Source organism: Fistularia commersonii, chromosome 9 (assembly GCF_037954325.1).
Source record: "Fistularia commersonii isolate RoL2024-O1a breed Wild chromosome 9, RoL_Fcom_v1.0, whole genome shotgun sequence".
Lineage (NCBI taxonomy): Eukaryota > Metazoa > Chordata > Actinopteri > Syngnathiformes > Fistulariidae > Fistularia > Fistularia commersonii.
The window spans coordinates 6738837-6763662 of NC_141292.1; the positions used below are offsets into that span (position 1 = coordinate 6738837).

At 40.5% G+C, this 24826-nt stretch overlaps 1 protein-coding gene across 3 annotated transcripts in view; it reads left to right on the forward strand.

The window, feature by feature from the left end:
- ntng2b (netrin g2b) overlaps positions 1–24826 on the forward strand; it is a 65917-nt gene that overhangs the window by 23709 nt on the left and 17382 nt on the right. For 2 of the 3 annotated variants that reach the window (XM_086152183.1, XM_086152185.1), the window contains exons 4-9: positions 11289–11461; positions 13621–13650; positions 14554–14718; positions 17471–17536; positions 18240–18266; positions 20435–20839. In XM_086152183.1, the coding sequence (XP_086008309.1) occupies positions 11289–11461; positions 13621–13650; positions 14554–14718; positions 17471–17536; positions 18240–18266; positions 20435–20839 (866 nt within the window). The remainder of the gene's footprint in view (positions 1–11288; positions 11462–13620; positions 13651–14553; positions 14719–17470; positions 17537–18239; positions 18267–20434; positions 20840–24826) is intronic. The other variant, XM_086152186.1, reaches the window with a different exon arrangement.

Here is a 24826-nt window from a genome sequence, read left to right on the forward strand (position 1 = left end):
CGCTGCATGCAGCAATCACCTGAGACTGCAGGGGAATTTTTCAGCGAGGATATTAAGCCTGAAACCCAGCATTCACAGGGCGCTTTAAAGACACTCAGGGTGCCACAGGCCCAAAGCATTTTAAACAGAAATGGTATCCCGTTTAGATTTAAGGGACGTAATTGTTTCAATGTTATACAAAAAGCGCAGTGGTTTTCAACAGTTTTGTCATTGTCTAAACAAAAATCTGACAAATTGTTTTTTATGATGAAGATATACTGTATTTTCCTCTCACCAGAGCTAAAGTTGTATCAGTGAGACTATGTTCTCTCAGACTATCCCATATATTCACCCATTGGCATTTTTCAGAAATTATAGTCTTTTATTAAAATCTGTATACCTGATCATTTACAGTTGTTTGGAAATAGGCGTAGCTTGAGATAATTTAGCAAAATATCACCATTTTTAGACCATTAAACTTTTGCAGTGCTACTGATTCTGTTGCGAACTCCACCGGTGATTGGAAGCTTGTCTTTCCTCATTCACCCCGTTCTCCACTGTTCCTCTGCCCTCACCTAGTTTCTGGCCTGCGGCTCGGGTAGCTCTGACTAATGATGTTCTTTCAGTCTCAAGGTTTTAGCAGGATAATTATATTAACCCCTGTCCTCTGGCTGATCCCGGCTCAGCTACTGCTCCCCGGGCACTCTCCCCTTCACTGTCTCACTCCAGTGAAACACAAATACATACGTTAGGGTGCACGTGAGGCCACGTTGCTGTTGTAGTTTTGGATTTGCATTAATGTGTTTATGTAGGTGTGTACGTTTTGGTGAATAAAAAAATATAATTCCGTCATTAACTACTTATCCTCATGCTGATACAAGGTCAGAATCAATCCATCCCTCAGGAGGAACCGCGATCAACAACAAAAGTGATGAATAATTTGGGCGTGCAGGTTTCAGAGTTGCACTAGAGTAAAGCCATGCGTGACAACGACGAGACACTTCGCCTCAAATAGAGGATCCAGATATCAGCAACATATTCTATTCTTAACTCCGGCGTTCCTCAGTCTGACTTTCACTCCTAGCCCTTGTTGGTCTGAAGACGCTGCAGGGGTACGCACAAGACAATGTGACTCCTGCCAAACCTCATGTTGTTCTCCAGTTTCTGTCTCTTCATCACTTTTTCCACTTCTCCCATATCTCTTTACTTCTTCCTTCAGCATCGCAGCTCATATCTTTAATAAGAGGCAGATGTATATTAACACCCCCTCCTCCGACCCGTGCCCGATTTCCTCTCTCCTCAGGTGTTACACTTTGCTTGGGTGTTCATTAAAACACATTCAAAAGCTATAAGGACTCTTCTGGGAGGTTACCCTCGAATATCCGGCGCAGTGAGCTCGCAGGATGATCAGAATGGGATGCAGCGAGTGTGTTTAGTGAAAGGAGCTTTAATTTACAGTGACGTGCATCAGTGAGTATCGTGTCAGCCTTTCGCCATCATTTATACTGCATCATGCAGCATGAATATTACAATCCTGGCATGCCAAATCTTGAATTACTGCTCGACAAGTGCCAACAGCCAGTAAGATACATCTTGTGTGGACAGATTAATGGGGGTCATCCATCACAGTGGTCAATGACTTTTGAGGATGCATCTATTCATAGGTGATAACACGAAGCATCTGTTATATGTAGTGCAATACCTTTTCATTAGTATCACGCAGAGACGGCAATGTCAGAGTGAGGTCTTTATTTATGTTTTGCAAACATTAATATTCAGCTTGTTTCTAACAAAACCTCTGGTTTCTCCTCGATTGATTAGGCAGCGCGGGAATACAGTGCAGGAATCCCAGTTTGAGCAGTTGATCCTGATGGCTTTGCACATGCAAATGCATTGAATTATAGCATAAAGACAGGGAGGGGGAGTATATTGTATCCTATTACAAGAGATAAATCTGTACATTTGATAGCATCTGTGAAGCTCAGCCTTAAAAACCCATTTTTCTTCATAGTTTTCTTTTTTTTTAAATGAAAGCACACTTTTACCAAATGTACTTTTGTAAGTAACGTTAACTAGCAAAACTATATAATAGCCCCCGTCTGGCCCCCCTATCTGTTTGCTGGATATTATGCTGAACAAGAAAACAATTTCACCTGAGTCATAAGCAGAACAATAGCAGATAGGCATGGACCCCTGCCAAAGTCAGGGACCTCAGACAAGTTTGGATTAATTTATGTATTTCGATTTTAGCTGTGCTTTTTTCCCCCAGACACCAGGCCTTTGTGATAATGTGACACTTGAAAGGATGTGATGAACTGTCATTTCACATCACATGCATCTATAGCCAGGTGATGAAAACCAGTGGCCATTGTCACAACCTTAAATCCCACCCTAATACCAGAAAAGGAAACCATTCACTGACGCCGCCGACATTAGTCAATGTAATTGTCTCAGTGAAGTTCTGCGTGCCTGGTTTAAGTGAGTGTAACATGCTCTAATTTCATTCTCTGGGAGTTTGCATCATACATGTGTGCCCCATTGCTATACTGAGAGTTCACAATGTAGAATAAATCTCTCAAGTGCTGCAATGATTAAAGCGTAATGTTAACAGAGGTACAAATTGCACAAGCGTTTTTTTTTTCTTTTTTAAGGCTCTTTTTCACAACCCTACTGGATGTAATTTAGCCTTTTTTTTGAAACTATTGATGATGACCATGCAGTTTTTTTTTTTCCTTAAGAGACCGGCATAAGCGTCCTCATCACTGTCAGTGGAGGGATTTCTATTGAAAGACTAGCCACCAATTTTTAGTTATTTGTTTTTTACTCAGTGTTTAAGGAATAACCATAATAACCATATAGTCAGAATATTAGTCAAAAGGAATAATAAACTAATTTAAAATTCTCAACTACAAAATGTAACTGATAACAGCTTGAATTACCAAATACTATCAAAGTAGCTTATAATTGCCCTTGCAGATGAAAGGCCACTTGAAACAGTTCATATCATCTGTCGATGCATACCACACTGAAACTATCCCAATATATCGCATCTCACTCTTCCAAACACACTCAGTGTCTTTACTCATAAGAATGGTCCTTTGAGGTCTAGACCAGAGAACAAGATGTGCCCCAGCTCCATTATTTAGTTATTAGGTTCTGCGCATATAGTACATGCGTCAGAGAGTATGTTGCGCAAAGTGGGCCTGGAAACTGTCTTTACATGACCCAACGTGGACGTTCAAAGAGACACTCGGCACGGAGGGCCAGCTGCATGCCACTGCCATTTTTGCTGGATCCCCATGTAAATAATTTACTTATATCCTTCGTCACACCCAACCTCTCTCTCTCTCTACAGTATATATCTGGTGTATAATCTCTCACTATACAATATTTTGAAATCAGAGGGAATTTAGTTAATTTATTTAAAAGGATGCCTCCCGTCCCCTCACATTGCAAAGCACACTCAGACACACGCGCTGCAAAAACAGTCAGGGGTGTGAAACTCTTTCAAAAACAGTCAAGGTCATTCCTCAGCTCTGAATAATTTACGATCGGAGATGTCGGATATTTTACTCCCTTTTGACTGAAATCAAAACCTTGGCATGGCCTCTCAACGCTGATATTTAGTGACATGTGTGTTGTGAGAAAAGGGAAATCCCAAAACCGCAATCTTTAGGATTTGTCCCTTTGTGGAGGATGTTTTCTCCGATGGATAATAATGCCCCAAAATGTGTTTGAAATAAATGTCAGGAGCGGGCAAAAAAATATCCTGTGTTTTGCTGTCCAAAGTTTTCCCTCACAAGTTAAAACAATGAGCTTCTGTGAACTATTTGATGAAGACGTCTTCACTCGTGTTATCGCTGAGTGGGAGTGAGGGTTAGGAGAGGTGAAGTCTTGCTCCTCTCTCAATGAAAGATTGCAGGGGAGGTTGGTTATGGATTACCTGTTGGGTCACCCCTCCTGTCTGGAGGGATTACACATGTGAGAGAAAGGATGCATGTTGAAGAGGGGAAAAAAAGAGGTGAGATGAGGGGGAGAGGGGAGATAGTCTGAGGAGACCTCTGCTTTGGGAGGTGGTACTCAAGGAAAATCGATCCCCTCCCTTCAGAGCAAGAAATTTATGAAGCTGGAACATAAACACAGTCATGTCCAATTAGCCGCTGTGAATTTACAAGGCAAGGCTGGGGGAGGACGTGGGAGGGGACGCGGTGATAAAGACTTCAGCAGAAGCCAATAAGGCGTGTAGTTGATCAATGATCCGAGTTTCATTCGTTGCCCTCTCCCTGCTTGGTTAATTCCCTCTGCACGAGGGATAAAATGTATAGCGGGGACCGTGCAGCCCGCTCTCAACCGAGATGATAATTTACAGCGCGGTGCTACTTAAATATTCCATCAGACATGTCTTATTTATTCATTTGTTTTCACTGGAACATTAAGAATCCATGAATATGCAAGTATTCCGATTCTCATATTCGGAGAGTTTTCTTTTCTATATTAGCATCTGTTCATATCACACTTTGGTTAATTGCCTGCTGGATCTCATCGGGCTTCAGATTGATTTAGTGATGTCTCAAAATCCTGGTTATAAGTGTGGGTAGTATCCTTAAAGTCTGATTCAAGGTAAAAAGAAAATAAAAAACATCTGTCAGCAGGTAAATATGAAAAGAATCCTCAAGTGGACAAACTACAGCCTTGTAGTCACAAGAAAGTTACAAGTGATACACACGTTACAAAAAATAAAAAACGAAGGCTCAACTCTCCTGCCTAATTACTTTTACCTCCTGTACATTCACTCTGGAGCCTCTTAAAGCCTAACCATAGTGCCTGATCATCCAAAAACAGTGTCATTATGATGTTGCTGAACTCAATTACTCATCAAGACTTTATACATCAATAATGGTATAATGTCTGATAATGTAATAATAGGTAATGAAATGACGTCCATTCTAAATAGAACACTTGCTGATAATGCTATTACATGGCTGAATCAAAAATCTTGTACTTCTCTGCTCCTAAAAGTCATTATTAAATCCAGCCAAAATTGTCACCACTTATTACATAATGTCTCGATTTTCTTTGTTTTTGTTTGGCTTTTTTTCTCTTGCCCACAATGATAGTTTCACTATTGGTGAGGTATTATATTATCAATTATATTGCATCTAAAAAGACAATATTACTAGAGATTACATTCACGGAATGGGACTTAGCATGTATCGCCCTTTCTATGCTATGTCATTTCATCGTTTATTGCGTTTTCCAATTTTGTCATTCTGATCATTTTATATAGTAAATTTATGCACTTCTATTTCATCATTCAGCACAGCTTCGAAAGCGAAGACAAAACAAAATGATTTTTTTGTGCAGCTATGTATTTGAGGTATTGAGGGAAGGAGTTGATGCGAGTGAGTCTTCTCAGTGACAGCTGATCGAACACAGAGCAGGAGAGGCGTCAGATCTCCCGCTGGGTCAGCGCCGCATCCACAAGGTCTGTCATCAGAGGTTAGACCGCGTCAACGCAGCCCCTCCTCCAGCCCCTCCTCCCGTTCTCACCACAGTGGTCAAAGAGGCAGGAGACTGTCACAGCTTTGACACCACTGCCCCACTGACAGCTGTACAAACCGCTCAGCCCTCCATCATCTATATCCCTCGATTTTCTCCTGCCGAACATGCGCCCACCGTCTAATTCGAACCAATGCGCTTGTCCGCCCCCGGGCGCGGGTGCGAGCGCCAGTAGCAGAGGAGTGGTGGATGCTTTGGCAGACACAAAGCAAAAGATGGACAAAAAGAGCTGAAAGACAAGTAGATTGAATCGACTTGAAAATAAAAGAAATGCATATATAGTGGGTGTAGAGTGCAAAAAAGAAAAAAAAAGAGAAAGAGGGAGTGATATCCGTGTCCCCGGAGAGGGCTGGAGGAATAGGCGGTGACTACAATAAAGGGACAGATAAAGCACCATTAACTGCTGCTTCCAGCTGCTTTCTCAGGCTTTGCCACCACATGACTCCCCTTGAAGTTTGTTTATCTTTTTTCTTATTTATACCCCTAATTGCCGTGTCTGCCATCTGAATCAGGCAGTCCAGTCATAGATAAATACAAAGGGATGACATGACTTCAGAGAGACAGCCTTCGGAAAAGACCGGACAGACCAGCAGCAAAACGCGTGTGTCCGAAAATGCAGAAAATGCAAATTCCTGAAGGATCAAAATGATCACTGGTTACATGCAGGCGAGAGCCTGAAGAGATCTGTCATCTTGTCACATGCAAATCGGTGATTTTTGATAATTGTACCTGTTTGTGAATTCATTGTGAATTAGAACGCTCATATTTTAGTAATCGTTTGATGCAGTTGACTTTATTTCACTGATGTGATGATTTAGTGGGGATGGCTATATATTCTTTTTGATAGTATAAGGAAACCCAGATTCAAGTTAAGCATGACTTGAAGAAAGTGTACTTTCAATGTTGAAAATATAATTTCTATGTTTAAGCATAAATATTTTTTGCAATAATTTCACCTTTTATAAATATAAAAGGAAACAATTAGAAATAGTCTACATGAACTACAAATGAAAAATCGTGTAAATGTTGTCGCTGGTCTTTCAAGGATCTACAGTGTAAACGGCTTAAAGCTCCAAGCAGAAATGGAAGCAAATGAAGCCATGAAAGTTGAAGCAAACATTTCCTACAGGTGTCCCAGCTTTTGTCGATGACTTACAAGCCATCTGTCTGCATAAAAAGTGTTGGAACAGACTGTGTTACTACACCGTCTGAAGCGTTCTTTGGGCAATATTTCAATGCAGCCAGCCATATATCGGATCATAATGGCCGAAAAAAGGCAATTAAAAAGGCAGACAGACTGTTATGTCTTGTGAAAATGTAGGCGCTTTCCTTAACATAAACTCTTGAGAAAACTGAGGTGTAAGCGAGGACAGATTTTCTCCAGCGTCATTTCCCCCCTCAGAGAGAAAGCAGACCGGCGAGTGCTAGCAGGCCCCACTGTTAAAAAAATGGCAAGTACACCAAATCCAGAGATTAGGTCTTAACCCACGCCAGATGCGGTCGACTCATTTGAATTAACCGGCAAAAAGAGATGAAAATTATTTTGTTTGATTTTAACATGGGCGGTGGTTTGGGCATCCGCCTCACAGCGAGAAGCTCCTTAGTTCGATTCACACAGGGTTCTCCAGTGTCCTCCCATAGTCCAAAAACATGTAGTAGGTTCACTAGAGACCCTAAATTGCATGGATGTGTGAATGAGAGAGTGAATGGCTGCATGTTTCGACATGTGGGCCTGTGATCGAGTGGCAACTGGCCCAGGGATGAATCCCGTCTCCCAGCCTAAGATAGCTTGGATATTCTCTGCCCCGGCCCCTCCTCAACCCTGACTGCAGGAGAGGCGATATAGATGTTGAATGATTATATATATATTTTAAAATGAATAGCCAATAATGAATAAAAAGAGCAGTGGATAGCATAGTGGGTGCAAAAAGCAAATTAGACTACAGGAATGAAATAACTACCACTCCCACGACAGGATAAGAGTAAATAAAACAGAGAACCTAGTAATGTAATAACCAGAGGTTTCCAAAGTAGGAGGCAAGCCTCCCAAAAGAGATGTCAGACAGTTTTAGGGGGGTGAGTGAAAGTAAATCTATCTGTCAGAGGTATAGCACAGTAAAGCCTGGATTTCTCTGATTTGGTTGCATGTGATTTGGTTGGAAAGAAAGAAATGCCCGAGGAAAGAAATTTAAGTGTTTGGCCTAAGGTTAAGAAACATGGATATTAGGATGCTTTGGCTCAAGGTGGGCAGGAGTTTAAGAAAACAAGGGGGGTAAAATAAACACAGTGGAATTCTTTTAAATCTTCTCAGCTAATTATTCATAGAAAAAGAGCAATTGAAATAATCTTGAGAGTTTTAGATTTGGGGTTTTAATATCATATCATGCAACAGCGTGTCAGTATGTGTTAGTTTGTTTATAATTGTAAACGTTGAAATTTAAGTTATAAATCGTACACTAGATTACTAAATATTTTCTTTTGAAAAATTAACATTATCATTCGATTTCTCGTACAAATTCTATTGAGAGAATATTTATAATAATTTCATTTGACTTTCTTTTTTGTCTTGTTAGTTGTTGGTTCACAGGTTTTTTTCCACTCTAAGCAGCTCATTTTGTTTCAACATTTTGTTCTGTGAAGCGATTTTGGTCCAACGGGGCTGTAACTTGCAACTTTTGGAATTAGACTGATTAGTTGATAATTCGATTAAGATTCTTTAGCTCGAGCCTCTTAACAGTCAAAACTGTGAGTAGTTTGTTAATTTTGGTTGTGAAATGTTTTATTTGCTAAGTACCGATATACTAGAAATTGGTGTATGTGAGATCCTTTTAGATCCTCCAATCACTCGCTGAACCCCTGCGTAAGGACACGATGTCAGTGAATCTTTTTTCGTTGCACTACAACTCAACTTCTTAAGCGATCGCTACAAACAAAAAACTGAGACTTACACAAAGCACAAGGCATTTGAGGTGTCACCAATTGAATCGAGACAGAACACAACAGCTCCAAATAATTGCAACTTTAGGGAAACACAGTTAACAGACAGCTAAACAGAAGGACTGACCCATAATTACACCAGTTAATTAAAAAAAACACTGCATGTGTTTGGGATTTTTATTACACTGGAATACATTTGCATCAATTATCGCCTCCTCTTCTTACCAGTCGTTTTGCCCTTCTTTGTCATTTCCTTCATTCACCTTCTTTTCATCTATCCTCATTTTCTCTCTTTCTAAACAGACAGGATTGTGATGGATCCAGCTGTCCCATATTAACTTCCTTCAGCTTAGAGCTGCTATTCCCACTTTGATGACTGTGCAGTGAAGGCAGACATCTTGCACATTAACATATGATTGTATCCATGTATTATTTGTGTGTGAAGGGACCGAAGAGCGGGACCAGGAGAAAGCTGTCATCCATAAGAGAGAGACCAAAAGAGACATAGCACTTGAAAAGTCAGAGTGTCACATAATTCATGTGGAAGGAAGTGCAAAGCTAAAAGTACTCTTGATCTTCCTGGGCTGTTCTATGGGAAGGGAGTCAGAAAACAAGGTCAAGGGGATGGAGTGTCAATAAAGTTTCAGCCTGCAAGTTAAATGTCTACTTTTAAAAGACCAATCCAGTGTTATCTATAGATAAAGTGTTAAATTGATATCCCCAAATCTCTGTGTGTAAAGAATCTATGGGTCTCCATAGTATCATTCATGTCCAAATCCATGGATCCTGGCTTGTCAGGCAACACAGTTGTTACCTAGCATCAGCCACCAAATTTTTTTGAAGGGGAAAAAGTGAAAAAATATTTGTAAACATGTAACGGCTCATACTACAAGCTGAAAAAAAGAGATACTGCCCATTTTTAAGCAGGCTAAAGTCACCAGAGATCATGAAGTAATTGTTGAGGTGCAGAGTTTGCCCAGAGGGAGGTCATTTCCCTTCACACTCTTCAGTCAGTAGGCCATCAAGATATTGAAAATCATAGCTTTTTTTCCCCCCTAGTACTGATTTTAAAGAGCAACTAGATCTAGATCTTGTACACAGCAACATTTCTACGTTTAAGATGAGACAGATGAGATTTATCACCAGAGATGCAGGCGATGAGAAGCTGTGATATGGTGAGTGCTGTCAGTCACTCAGTGGACGCATTAGTCACCGGGCCGCCGCTTTTCTGATCTGCTGTCTGTCATTGCTGTTCTCAGGCAAATGCATCACAGTCACACAGTTCAAACACACACTCACACACACCTGTCCTATGTCACCGGCGTTCTTTTTCTCTTTCACGTATATGCAATTTTCTCTATGGAAAAGAGATGTTCAATTTCCGTCCTCGGTAAATGGACAGCCGTGTCCTTCATAAGGCATGCAGATGACAAGACCTTGTTGGTAGATGGATTCTCCCTGGCATGTCCTGTCAGCAAGTCTAGGTGATCAGAGAAAAATGGAGGTAATTTATAGAACAGTGAACAACAGTGTGATGCAAGACAGCTCACGATGATTAACTCTATCCATTTTTTTTTTTTCCTCAAAAGGCTTACAGCAGGTTTATTAGATGCAGTTACCCTTATCCTGCTTGTGAAGTTTACTCAAAGTTGTGAATGCATTTGATTGGCTGTCAGCCTAAAATGAAAAAAAAAAAAAAAAAAATGAAAAAAAAAAAAAAAAACAACCTGGTGAGAAAGTGCAGATTACCGTGAGGAAGGAAGATTGAAGTAGTCATCATGCCAGAATACAGGGGCCATTCTGTGAATATTTGATGCAGACGGATAGCCACTCACTCCAGCGGAACAAACTGGATTGGAGTCCAGTCGCTCATCTGGAAAAGCCTGTAATTCAAAGTCGTGGCTGCAGAGTCCTTAAGATCCTAATTTCTTTCCTAAAAGAACCCTAACCTCGAGATCTGCCCACCTGGGTCCTGCCCTCTGTCGAGGTTGCTTATGAGTGGTTGCCTTCATATAAAAACAGTTGCTCTCATTCAAACACATCCACTTCATGTGGAGTAAACAATAATTTCCTCCCAAATTGTCAAATAGCAAGTAAATAAATTGACAATCTTAAGCACAAACATTTTACACTCATGTTGTACTTAACACTGACATATGTTTACCAATTCCTTGAGGTGAATTTATACTCTGTATAAATCTAAATGTCTTTATTGTTGGTCAGACAATAAACAAGCAAATAATTTAATTGTCACAGTGGTAATAAACACAATGTCATATATAATTAGAGCTGGAGATTTATAGACCACAATGTGAGCATGACCCATTTTTTGAGGCTAGAATTATTGTCTAAAGATCCATGTAAATGTCTCTGCAAACCTACACCGAGAAGGATTTCATGGTGAATAGAAGTCAGTTAGGGAATAAGAGGAGAACAGGTGTGAACACTACATTTAACAGAACTGCACATAGAGTAGCTTGTTTTCTGGTTTTGTTCCTAAAATAAACCACACAATCTGAACACTTCAACTTTGTCGCCTCCTAATCCTGTAATATTGATTCATGAAGCAATTTACCCTCAAGAGATAGGATATATATCTTGCAACACCCCTTTTTATATTCTCGGTGATATAATGTTACTTTAGGTATCACCAAGACAACCAATTTGTTATCACAACTTTCACCTACAACTGCCTCGTGTGGAGTCAGTCGGACAAACTCTCTCCCTCGCACACACGTAACACATTCGCAGCTTTTTTCCCCCCCATTCACATCATCTGTTATTATCTCTTTTTTTTTTTTTTTTTTTAAAAGGTGCAAGTGTAACCTCCACGCCTCCCAGTGCCTGTTGCAGGATGGGAACCTCCAGTGCCAGTGTGAACACAACACCACAGGACAGGACTGCCAGCGGTGCAAGAAGGGCTTCAAGGCCAGGTCCTGGAAGGCTGGTTCCTACCTACCAACACCAAACGGATCCCCCAACACCTGTACGTTAGCCAACCCGTTCGTGTGAACTACATTTGAAACTACCTGTTGTGAAAATGCTTTTGTTTGCCAAAAGTGTGCTGTGCAGGACTGAATGCTGCTTTCTGGTGGAAAGCAAGAATCACAACAGCCAAACTCATGTTCCATCATGCATGAAGCAAGAATGAGGCTGCAAGTTTTAGACTTTCCATATAATTATAACGATAATAGGAGGTACTCAAATGCATGCATCTCTGGTTTTCTCCTACAGTTCAAAACATGCTACAGGTTTATTAAGGACCCAAAGTTATCCCTAGGTTTTGAACCAGAGAGAGAAGGCTTGTGCGTCCTTATAACTAATGGACTGATGACTCGTCCAGGGCCCCCAAACTACCATTAACAATAAGGATTATTCTCAAACTTAAATGAACAAATGAAAATATCTTTTTCTAAATTAATTTTGTTGTTGTTTTGTTTCATTATGCACTGTACATTTAGCTTTCCGAGAGTGGCATGAACTGCCTCAAGAGGTGGTGTAAATGTGTTTAAATGCAGCTTCCTGATTACAGGTCATATGAAGGACTATGGAATTTTTTGCTTAAAAAGAGGAAAAAAAAATTAACATGTAGAGAAAGATTCACTTTTCCTTAATCTTTTGCGATTTATTTACTGTTTTCCTCCCAGAATGTTTAAAGAAATAATAAAATGATTAAAATTCTAGCCAGCGCCAACATTTCTGGCAAATTTAACTGCTCTTTAAACACCCACAGAGTATCACTGAATATCAGAGCATAGAATGAATTTAAAAGAAACAACAAAGTTTCTAGTTTACAAGAAAAAAAAGTGTAGTCTCAAATCATCCGTTTCTGTTTGGCATGCCATTAATACCAGCCTGGTTCATATGAAGAAAGGCTTTAGACAAACTTTAAATAAAGCATTTTCTCATCCACCAGTATCCTCTTTACCTCAGCAGAAGCGCAAGCTTTAAACATAACAGGTGGGTCAGAAACTAGGATTAAAACAAGTCCACTCTCTACTTTTCTCATAAACGCGACATAATCGTCTGCATGTAGGAGTCATGACTTCACAACTTCATAGATTATCAAGTCTATGACCACAGTTACAGTGGAAGTGGCCTGAAAACTGTTAGTCCAAAGCACAAAAATTTGAAGATTTACTCTTGTTTAGGTAATATAATGACCCTCACATCTTTACCAGTTTTAGTCCGATCATTTGAATCTTTTTTTTTTTCTTTTCTTCCTTGATGCCTGTAAATTTCCTCATCATGCAGAGGCCCCAAAATGCAAAGCAAATTCAAAGCAGCATGTTTAATGGAAAGAGAAAAGTGAGAAGATACAACTGCAAGACTGAGTTGTCGTCACTTCAGTGCAGATCAGACCACAGAGAAGTGCGTGGGGGGAAATCCTCTTGGAGAATGTAGCCAGCTACAGAAGGTAGCTATGATAAAATAATAATCTAGGGCAGTCCCTCCCTAGTTTTCTCCTTTCAGACAAACATAGACAGACTCACTTGCACAGAAAGACCCATGCAGAGCGAAACACAGGAAGATACACACATACATACACCTGTGCCAGCACTCACTGCAGAGAATGGCCCAATTGCAAACCCTTTTTATAATACTGTTGTTTCCAACCCAGTTCTAATGGTACTGAAATACACCTTCAGATCCCATCACCACCCTTTTAAACTCTCAAATCCCATTAGTGGAATTTAAAAATTAAAATGTTTGCAACATACTTGGTTGAAATGCAACACGAAATAGCCCTGGCTCATGAAAACATTTGGTCTCTGCAGATTGCATCATGCATGCAGAGCTAACTATAAATACTATCCGAGGAAATATGCAGGGAAGCATAAAAAGTTTTGGGTCAGGAATGGTAAAGAAGTTACACACTTAGAATGTACATATATGATATCGGTGTCTGAATGTAAGCGTATACAGAAATGATAAAGGTTCAGGTATAGAGAGGGAGTGGCTGAAGACCTAATACTTCCTGTGCGACATTCAAAGGTAGTTCAAAACAAGCCTCTATTCTGCAGAAGAGCTCTTAAATGCTCTCTTCCTCCTGAGTCTGATGAATGGGGCAGAATCAAGTCTTTCTGCAAAGTGAATGCATAAATAAACAAGTTCTCATCCCCTCTTCTTCTTCTTCTCTTTCAGGTACCATTGCGGGTTCCCCCTCCGGTTCCAGTAAGTAATGATGTAAAGGAAAGCAGAGGAAGTGGTGTTCCACACTCCATCTATCTGTATTTTATCGCTCACATTGTTTCCAATGTGTGAGTTTTAACCTCATGCCTTGCCTTCTGAATGCTTCCTAATTTCCCAATTCCTTCTTGTGATGTTCAGCCAGCTCTCTAGTCAGTCATTTCTCTTTCCCCTGCATCTCTTCTCTCGGCGCTGCAGTTTGGACCCTGTGTGCTTCATTATTAATAGGCCTCTATGTCGCCATGTCCTTTCATCACAGCACATCACACAAACCTGCACAGGAGGAATTCTTCCACAGTTCTGCTGTTCTTAGTGAGACTATAGACAGTGCCGCTGATGGATTGAAGAAAGAGAAGGTTGAGAGCTGACTTAGAACGTCGAGCGGGAATGGGTGGCGGATGGGACGACAAAGGGAGCTAAGGGGAGCCAGAATAGACAGGAATAGGAGAGGAATGGTGGAGGAGGATTTGGGCATATGTTAGTGTGTTGTAATGCTATGTGATTCTGGGTGAAGAGCTCAGGGAGGCAGGAATAAAAGGGAATTTGATTAGGGATTCTCTCTGTGGAGAGGCTCTCAGCCTCTGAGCTGTTAGACAGAAACGATCGGCAAAGTGGCAACATCAACCATGACAGCACTGGGCTTTTCTCCTCATGGCCCAACAGTAAAAGGCTGATGCATGGATAGACTGAACAATTGGACTGCACTGCAGGAGCCTGTTCTCTCCTCTCATAAACCGATTCAATTCCGTGGCTATTTGTCAAATAATGGTTTCAGTTTATCAAAAAAGACTGTTGTTTGCTAATGGCCCAATTAAGGTTTAATGATTCAGTTTCTCCAAATGCCACAGCACTAGCCGCATCTCAAAACATTTGCTGCACCTAAAACAGACGCCGAAGACGACACTGAAGGTGACGTTGCAGTTGGAGGTGACGCTCAGGGTCTCCCCGGGGTTGAGGGGGAACACAAGGGCAAACTGGAGAGACCGTTGATCGTCTCAGAAGCCAAACGGTACCCGCCTGTTATCCGAGAGCCCATTGGAACCCATCAGGAAGGTGCGAAAAAGTAGACTAGTCATAGCCAGTTGATGAATTCATTCACTGCTGTAAATTTCAAAAGGAAATATTGGACTTTTCACACCAATAAATTAACACCACCACTCTTCGGCAGTTAACATATTACTGACTGTATCAATGATGAATATATTCTTAATAACAGCCTAACGTGAAATCTAACGTGTTGGAACAAGTGAAACTATCTGCCACCAGTGATTGTTGTTCCAATATTTATAGAATGGTGTAATTTTTTTTGCCAAACAGAGGTTCCTGAGAAGTTGGCAGGCTGAAAAATATTTAATTCTACTGGGAGAAAAAAAGATACCGTTGAAAGTAGCTTAAGTTGGCTACAAATGAGACGAAAGGGGAAATAGTAGTAATGTCAACATTAGAACAGGTTTAAATTTGGTGTGTGTAAATAGCCCGATCAGTGTGTGTTTGCAGTGTTTGTCTGCTTGAACCTCCAGTGACAGTAGAGGTCACCAGGTTCAGGCACTTATTTTACTGGTTGGGAGTTGAGAGGGTTTGTGAATATACACATTAGAATAAAATGTTTTTGCCCTTGCCACATCTTCAGTCAAGATATTCTCTTTTTTTTTAAAAAAAAAGAGTAGAGAAAGGCATTGAAATAAAAGGAAATACGGCATTACATCACTGCAGTGATGAATTTTGATAGGATTTGTTTTTCTTAATTCTCAAAAAAAAATATTGCACTGTGTCATTTGGATTGAATAATTAGTATCTCCTCCTGCCTTTGCATGATCTTTGTGTTGAATTGCATTGTATTAGAATAGACCACATTTATGAGACGCTAAGAAGAGAAATCAGGAAGAAATTATCATTATATCTAATGATATATATATATATATGAAGGGTGCCACAGAAGAACAACCAGCTTTTTGTTCCCATTATGTAAAAACATTCCCGCTTCTTCCTACAAAAGCATCCTTTTCTACGAGTGAGAACTGTAGAGCAAAATTCCAGTATGCCGCTTAGACCATCAGTGAATAAACCTAAAACCGGTAAATGGTATGATGTGTGAAACAATAAAAATTCTCATAAGAGTGCTCAAATAACATCTTACCAAAGGTGACTTACAATCTGATGATAGGCAAGTAGGTAAAGGGCACCTTTTTGAATATGCACTTATAAATAAAAATATAAAAATATACGTGGGAAAAATTATCGTGTTATGAAATTTAATTTGGACTTAAAGGTCTAAGGTGAAATAGTCCATGGCACAGAGAGCAATTGATCAAACTATAAATCAATATTATGAACCCATACTCAATGTCAAGAAAGTACTATGAAACAAGGCATTCAAAACAGTGTTACTTTTGATAGAAAGGTACCACCACTGGTACTTTGCTATCAAAGCTGATATTTATGGTTGCGTGCTTGTGGGTTCCTTCGTGAATGTGAACCAGACGTGTATTTGTGACTGTGTACACATCATATATAAATCATAGTGCAACTTACTGCAAGTCTGAGGATGTGCATTCCCCATCTCTGACGTTCATGTCAGGGACAAGACTTAGATCAAACCATATACTCATACAATCTTTATTTTTCTGACTGACTGATTCCATGCAACCCACAGAGGACATAAACAGAATCTGGCAGCCACTTGAATATACAGTAAAGTTCTCCTCTAACCCCAGCTGCCCTTCATGCTAAATTTAAACCTGCCATCTCGGTAGGCAGCAGAGCTCTCATGTTCCACCTGGAAAGCACTTAGGACACAGGACAAGCTGGGATTTCAGCTCTGCTACGATGTCTTTTTTTGTTATGAGTAAAACCATTAAGGGCATTCAGCCCTTAACAGCGCAGCACTTTTACTGTATGGCCTACAACAGGAGAGGACTCATGGAATTAGGGTTTACCTAGGATTTAAAAAAAGGGTGGAAAAGTTTTAACACCATGAACAGAGCGCTGATCCCTTGGAAAAACTATTTGAAGCTTGCTGACAGGCCCAAAAATATCAAATCATCACACAATTACATGTTGGCTATGTAAATAAGTTTTTAAAGGTTATTTACATTCGAACTTTGAAGGTACTGTTGAGACCTGAAATGCGCCTACTTTGACCTGATAATGACCTGATATGGCAAATGCTTGTCATCATTGAGTGTGTGTTTGCAGGGGTACACACAAAAGCATGTGTAGATTTATTGTGGGCATATGGTGCGATTCAGTGAAACCCATAAATCATCTTCATCCCTTCTTTTTGTTCCCCACGAGCTGAGGTCTTAGGTTCCACCCTCCATGCTACAATATTAAAAATAGCATGTTGAAATATTACCGTAAAACTAAATATTCAGAGGGGATTACATTTTTAATATTTCACCCACATAAATGTTCTATGAATTAAACCTCCCTGCTACTTTTTTCATGAATTTGAAAAGGCATAATCACATCATGTGTTTGGTTTTTTTTTTTCATCAAATGTAGTTTGTGTTGGCCAAGCAGATGTTTCCTCATAAACGTACAGCAGACTTAGGGGCCGGACAACATGTCATAGTTGTACCCTTTGTCATGTCTCTGCCCCAGTTAAGTCAAATGGGGATTAGCAACCTATTGGCAAGAGCATCAGATTCACAGAGCTCACATCCTATTGGTGAGCTGGACAGATGGGTGTTTGGTGAGATAGGGGGTAGGGGGCAGGGGGGTGGGCAACCAAATCCTAATGCCCAGTCATTCACCTACGCATCTAGCCAATATGACCCTATTTCATCTTTTCATCCACATTCAGATCCCAAAGTGTCCCAGCAAAGCCACACTCACACATCCAGTCATATACCGGAACACACACATACAGGCAAGTATGAGCGTATTGCATGCGAACTGAGTACAACCAGTCGTATAACCTTCCTCCCATGTCCGACAATCCAAAGCCTCTCAGTCCACCGACCGCTAATGAAATGCTTGCATTCGTATGAAAACTGAACTTGGATTTGAGAAAGAGAGATTGGATCATGCCTGGAAAATCATGTGACATATTAATAAGATCCATGCTGCCAGTCAATGCACTGCCATTAGGTGTTCTGGCAAATGTTAACCGTTGCTGAATCACAATGTCTTCATTAGTCCAGAGCGAAATCAATGTCTAGCACTCTTGTAATAAAGGATGAGAATGCTTAGACTGACAGGTGGCATTAAAAATCATTGTTATAATTTTCAGGCCGCATTAGTACGAGTGAAAAATGATCTCATTGCATGCAAATGCACTGTTGTGGAAGGCACCTGAAAAATGTGCCAAAGCAGAAAAGTCACATGAAGTGACACTTTATGTTCACTTACGTGTGACTGTGTGTGCACATGTTTGTGCTGGAGATTGTATCATGGGACAGTAAGCCCATCTGCACCGACAGACAGGCATATGCTGGAACATTATGCAATGAATGAGCTCGGATTGTTGGTTGCACCCTGTGAAAGAGTGATGGTGCTGTTGCATTGCTGAAAATTAGGACCTTTCCCATAACCTTTTGATTCACATGTGGAGTTGCCTGCCTTTGTCTCAGGAGTCGGACCTTCACATTTCACCGAAGGTAGGCATATGCAAACAGAGACAGATGTAGTAGACACTAGTATGCTGTCCTACCACATAGCAATGCAGATAGTTCAAAAAAACCTTTCCTTTCAGTTAGATTTTGCAAACATTTGAAGCCCCAAATCTCCCTGCAAATCCATGATAAAACCCCCATTCTATGCATGTCCATTATTTTTTCAATCTCCTCACACACTTCTCTAGTTCCCAAGGAGTTCTTGCCATTAGATGTCTTGCTGCCTCAGTATAACTTTTTTTTTTTTGCTCACATTAGTGGGAAACAGTATGGCAATTTGCAAATAGCTATACCCTTTGTCTGAGCTAACCCCCACCCACTCTCATGATTCTGTAAGAAGCTATAAAGTGGAAGGAATGCTCATAAGGGCAGTGATGGGAGGCAGAGGTGCAAAATTAGTTGTCATCAGCATTATTACCCACTTTCAGGGATCACTACTTTTATTATTGTTTTTTTATTTCAATAATATTTGAAGGCACAAAAAGAAGCATTTGCTTTCCGGCTGGCAGCCCATGCTAACCAAATGCCTCACTGTCGTAAAACAGCATGGGTACGGGATGATAGCAGCCCTAACAGAGAATTCAAAGAGCTGGGCAATAAATTGATTCTTTTCAATTACATCAAATTTATGAGTTTGGAACTTTATGAATTTCAATTTCAAAGAAATGCCTCCCTCCCCCCATTGAAGAGCTTATGTGCTCCACTGCAGACACAAAATATCATGGCTATTGTAAAAAGCTTTTCCACAGAAAAGGCATAATATTAAACCTCAATATCAGTATTTGCAAAAGTAGCCATGGAACTACATTCCAATGTCCTGCCCACCACTGCATTGTCCAGCTGACAATAGTACTTCATAAGATCAAACCCTTTAACTAAGAGCTAGAAATGTTTACAGAAAGATATACATTATTAAGTGAAAATAGGAGTTAAGGAATCTGTCTAATATTTATGCCTGTCTATTTATGCCAATGGGGAAATCTTCTTCAGTTTTACAGTAAATCAAAAAGTGAAACCTATTCCAGCAATTTGTTTACCTCTAGTGGCTTATAAGACCTGGGGGGGTTAATAAATAATAAACTGAGTTTGTTGCAAAAAAAAACTAACCCAAACAAACACTCATTTAGCTTATGCCATATGTAACAGAATTGAATTTGTGTGTTTTCCAGAAGTTCAGATCAAGCAAAAATAGATTCTATTTGATCTTAAGAAGACTCAGTGGACCTACACGGAGTACTTCCGAGGTCCGTGTCTATTCTGGCCTCGACAAGGTTTAGATACCTGAGGTTTCTTTTCTGATACATTAACCTTGTGAGACCCTCTGCAGCTATTCCCCTCCCTCTCACATAATAGACAGGCTTTTATGGAGGGTTAAAAAATGTCTCTTAAACTCCCACCGCCAGTTTCTAGACATTGCCAAAAACTCAAGCCTTGTTATTCATCTAAACACCAACTCATACCTGACAGGCATTCGTTTGTCTATTTACAACCCATTTAATATCTGGGAGAAATGTGTCTCTTCCCAGTGCAGTTATGTCATTTACCTTACCTTTCAAAAGATTGATTTTAATGTACCTCTGTAAACATAAAAAAAACATACCATTAGTCGTGTGCATTCATATCACATACTTTATGATTATAAATCATCGTATTTGTTTAAATGCATCGCTCTGTCTTACACTCTTGTACATAGATGTTTTTGGTCCCTCATATTTTGTCATCTCTTTGGTCTGAGAAACAGAAAATTTAGAAATGCCTCTCCTACCTCTCAACCTGTCTACATATAACTACATATACATATAAAGTATGTGATATGAATGCACACGACTAATTTAATTATGGTCGCACCTTTTAGCAGTCATTGTTTTTGGAAGAAAAAAAATCCAGCACTGAAAGGGTTGGAGAGCAGATTTTGAGTTTAGCCTATCTCAGCAGTGTGAAATCACACTTTCATTGTGTATTCTCACTTCGGTGCAAGTGAGCGTTCATGCTCGTGTGTGCCTATGTGCACGTTTGAAGAAGAAGTGGGGGGGGGGGTGGACTAGGCTTTCTCTAGATAAACAATCTGAGGCAGCATCTCTTATGCTAATGCCGTACCCTGCTCATTTCTCATTGCATTTATATTCTCTGTCCTCGTGCAACTAATGCAACAGACATCACAGTTCCAACAGCAGAAAGCAGAGATACAGAGAGCTCAATTCCGCTAACAGACAACGTGCTACCCACCAGCTCTTTGTCTGAGGCTTCACCAGCACCCATGGGAGAATCTGACACACATCCTGATACAACAGCGGTTCTCCCCCGTTCCATATCCTCCCTGTCAGAGGAGCACAGAGTTTCCCCAGCTCAAGAGGAGTTCTCACCTTCAGACTCAAACCATAGACACTCACACCCATCTCTCCCGGCCCCGGTGGAGCCCGTGAATCATTTGGATGTTGGTCATCATCATTATCCAATCACAGAGGAGTCCATCGTCCACCCCATTCACATTCAACATCACACGAGCCCGGTGAAAACCGAGGAAAAACTGTCAGACGCACAGCATAATGAGAAAAGAGGTAAGTTGCTGATAGAGATGAGAGTAGAAATAGGGTTGAGCTGAAAGCTCTGAGAAAATAGAATAATTTGATTTAGCAGCAGGAGATCATTTTATTTTCAGGACAATTTAATGGAGCTGAGAGTTAGTCATGTGTCCTCTCACACACACACACACAAGTTATCAGTTGGAGTTTTATGTTGTTTGGCTTCATATTGCATGTCAGAGATGTTTATCTGATTTAGAGAGTAAGGCTAAAATTAAGTTAATGTGGGTAAGTGAGATTGGTGTTGTGACAAACAAGAAAGTATATTAGTGCTGATGGGGTAGTGTCAATTGTTTTTGCTACGTTCAGAATTATTTAGAGGACTGTGGAGCTTCAGAATCAGGGTGACAAGTGTAGAGAGAGGTAACAGGAGACAGACAGAATGAGGACTCTTAAGCCTTCCCAACTTCCAGAGAGTTAGTGAACTATGGCAGATGCGGTGCAAAATCTGCCCGGACAAATTATGGCTGATGCGAAACGAGTGTCAGTTATTAGGCTTTTTCATAAGTAATGGTAGTTTTAATCATTTCATCTGTTGGATCTCTTTATCTGTGAGGGTTAGAATCACTGCACTAACAGAATTATTCATCTTTGTGATTTGTACCCTGTTTGTACTCCCATATTTCCTTCCAAACCAAGCCTTTTTCAGAATCGGCCACTTTAAACTCATAATCAAATCATTCCTCCATGTTGACTGCTGGCTGGACAGGGAACAGTAATGATGTATAAAGAAGTTGGCATTGGATCAAGCGCAGAAAAAAAAAAAAAAAACTCAGCCATGGCGAGCAGTTAGTCCATGAATGTGATAAGAGAACTGGATGTAATGTCAGAGGCAGTGTCTCGTTCAATTTCTAGGACAGCTGCTCAGTGCCACTTACCCTTAAGAGCCACCTAAATGAAAATGCTCAACTTCCAGATGTACTCTTCCACATAGCGTTGCCTGTAAGGCAATTGCACCAGAGAACTGGTTTAGGCACAAAAGTAAAAGGTGAAAAGATGGTTTCAAAACTTTACTGCACTGTGATATATAGATTTACCATCTTCCCACATCTTCTTTTATGTGGTATGTTTTTCTCAGGGGGCGGGGGTGATTTGAGCAGTTATGGATACTTATGCAGGTTTTTTAAAAATGTCAACCTGACTTCAAAAGCCAGAGCTTTTCCTGGGTGTTTGAACACGTTTCAAACCAGTGACGTGCAGTGAGGTTCATGGCTGGTGAGGCACTGACGTCATCACCGTCAGATTTACAAACATATGAACCCTACAGAGTGACTTATTCACCATTTTATTGGCGGCAGTTGACGTGTTTTGTTTGAAATATCATATCAGCATTCTTCACATATACAAACTGTAGCATATAAAAAAGCTCATGTAAAAAAACGTTTTGTCTCTTACCTTTACTTATAAATGAAGTCCCTGCGCCGCTCCTTCTGAAGCATCGATAGCTTGCTTGTAAAAGTCTTCCGTTTCTTTCTTCCGTTTTAAAAGTCTCTCTGTCTATGTGGAAATCGCTACCAGTGAAGACGGTGGTCCTTGATCGGTCCTGTTCCGACTGTATGTTTTGAGTCTTTTCGGTGCCGAGAATGAGCGCTCCACCGATGCGGTCGTAGCCGGAACGGGGCAACTTTGTCACATCACGAACAGTTTGAATGAGATCCTTCTGGTACAAAAAGTTTAGAAACTGCCAAGGAGATTGGCATTCATCCCTCACCGTTTGTGAGCTATACAGCCCGATGAGATCGGCGAAAAATAGCTGGATGGCTGCACTTGACTTGCTAACTGTTTACCGTAGCTTGCTATTGCTAATTCTATTATTCTGTAGCCGAGTAGTAAGAAGGATCCCTGGGATCAGCGGTGCCTCCTACCATGAGGCACCATCACTGCATGCCTCACTTAATGTCTCGTCGCAGTCGTTTTATGATTACGAGAAACATCCGACACATCAGCAAAACTATGGAAATTTTGTTTATATATTAAAAGTGTGTCTTTCAATGGTGACATCCACAGAGACAGCAATATGGTCTCATTCTGCCAGCACAGCTAGCAGAATCATTGCGCAATCCATAGTGGGCTCAGCTGGTTGCTACGTCACCGCACGTCTCTTCTTCATATTTGAACGGTAAATTAGAATTTTATTTTTTTTTTGCGATTTTGAAAAAAATATAACTAAAAATGGTGAAGCTACGTGGAAAATAACTTTATAGTAAAAATTACTGAATAAATATAACCATTTAATTTATTTTTTCATTTGGCTTTTTTTTTTTCCATGATGACAGGTGAGGCCCGGCCTCCCCTGCCTCTCCTGACTGCACGTCACTGTTTCAAACCATTGCAACGTTGTTTGGCCTCAGCTTTTGACTCACACGGCAGGTGACGCGTTTATTGAAAAAAAGCTAAGACAAGCCGATGTCCATTCATCCCTTGAATTCATCGAGAGTAATGCTCACAGATACAGAGCTCTTTTTTATAATTAAACAATTTTATTACGTTGTCATTTTTTGTAATTGATGTTTGTAATATGGTCACACACTTTACTTAAAGCCTACACAGAAGGCGGTGTGTTGTTTGTCAGGTGTTTCCCGCTGCACCATGTGTGTTGTGTCTGATCTTACTAGTTAAGTCACAAAGAAACAAGCCTAAATGTAATTACAGCCTTGATGGCACAACAACACTTGCGTCTATGAATTTATGTAAGCATAACAAAACCTTACTGACAACAGCAAGTTATAAAGTACTGGTACTGTGTTGTTGGAGGGCAGCTTTAATTTATAGAGGGTCATATTTTGCAAAGTGTCAACCTGCCAATGACAGAACAGATGAAGAGCTCTATCAATTTCATGGTTTAATAAGCCCGGCAGACTCACACACTCTTCTTTCATTCAGTGCAGAGCAAGTGGGAACCTCCAGTGCTCTGACTGCCAGAGTCTGATGTCTGATAGTTTGGGCTGAGCTGATTGAGATTAATGCCAAGAGGGGTGTGAATCCCCACCGCCACCGCCAAGGTTCGAAATATTGGTTCGAAATATTAAATGCTTCTTTTTTTTTTCGCTTATTCTCAGGCCATATGAGCCCTGTAAACAACCAGGATCTGGTTTAGCTGAGTCGGAGTGGGATGTAAAAGCAGATAGGTAGGGTTTACTTTGATGGCATATAATAATGACTTGATGCCAGGAGAGTGAAATGATGCAGGATGCTGTGAGAACAGCTGCTGGCATCCCATGTCACTGGAGCCCTGGGGAGGAGGAGGGATGAACGGCACAGAGTGGGTGGAGGATAGCCTGAAGGGGAGGCGCTCCGTAGGGGAGCAGGATACCCCTCTCGAAAGAACAACTGGAAATGTACATCCCCTATGCAGAAACACCTCAAGGGGGAAACACAGATGGAGGCATGCGGCTTTGTATTCCCCCAGCTGTGAATCATTAGACAGTAATGTGTTTGTGATGTTGTCGCTTCATGTGGATTTATTTTTAAAGGAATGCTTGTTTTTTGTGTTTTGCAATGGCGCGATATGGCTTGGGATTTTTTTTTTTTTTTTTTTTTTTTTTTTTTGAATTACAACCGGAAATCACAAGTTCAAAAAGTAAGAGATGATTGATCCACAAACTGAACTACTTTCACATCTTCTTCTCACTTTTGCTCAGAGTAGCCCTAAGAAATGGATGCAAAGGATTCTGGGAGTGGCATAAAACCCTCTGGGAAATTGGAACACAGAAACAAAGAAATAGGGAGAGGAAGGGAAAACGTTGAGCGAGAGACAATTAAAAATGCAGAAAGAGTGGGATATATGTCTTCACTTGTCTTCAGAAAATGTTAGTGTAAGTGCTATTCCTGTAAATCTCAACATAAAGAAGTGCCCCCATGAGGCAAAGTTAGTGTTATACAAGACAGAATATGGTAAATACAATTAAGAAAACTGCAGTAAACGCTAAAACCACAGATTATCCCTTCTTTACTACAGACAGA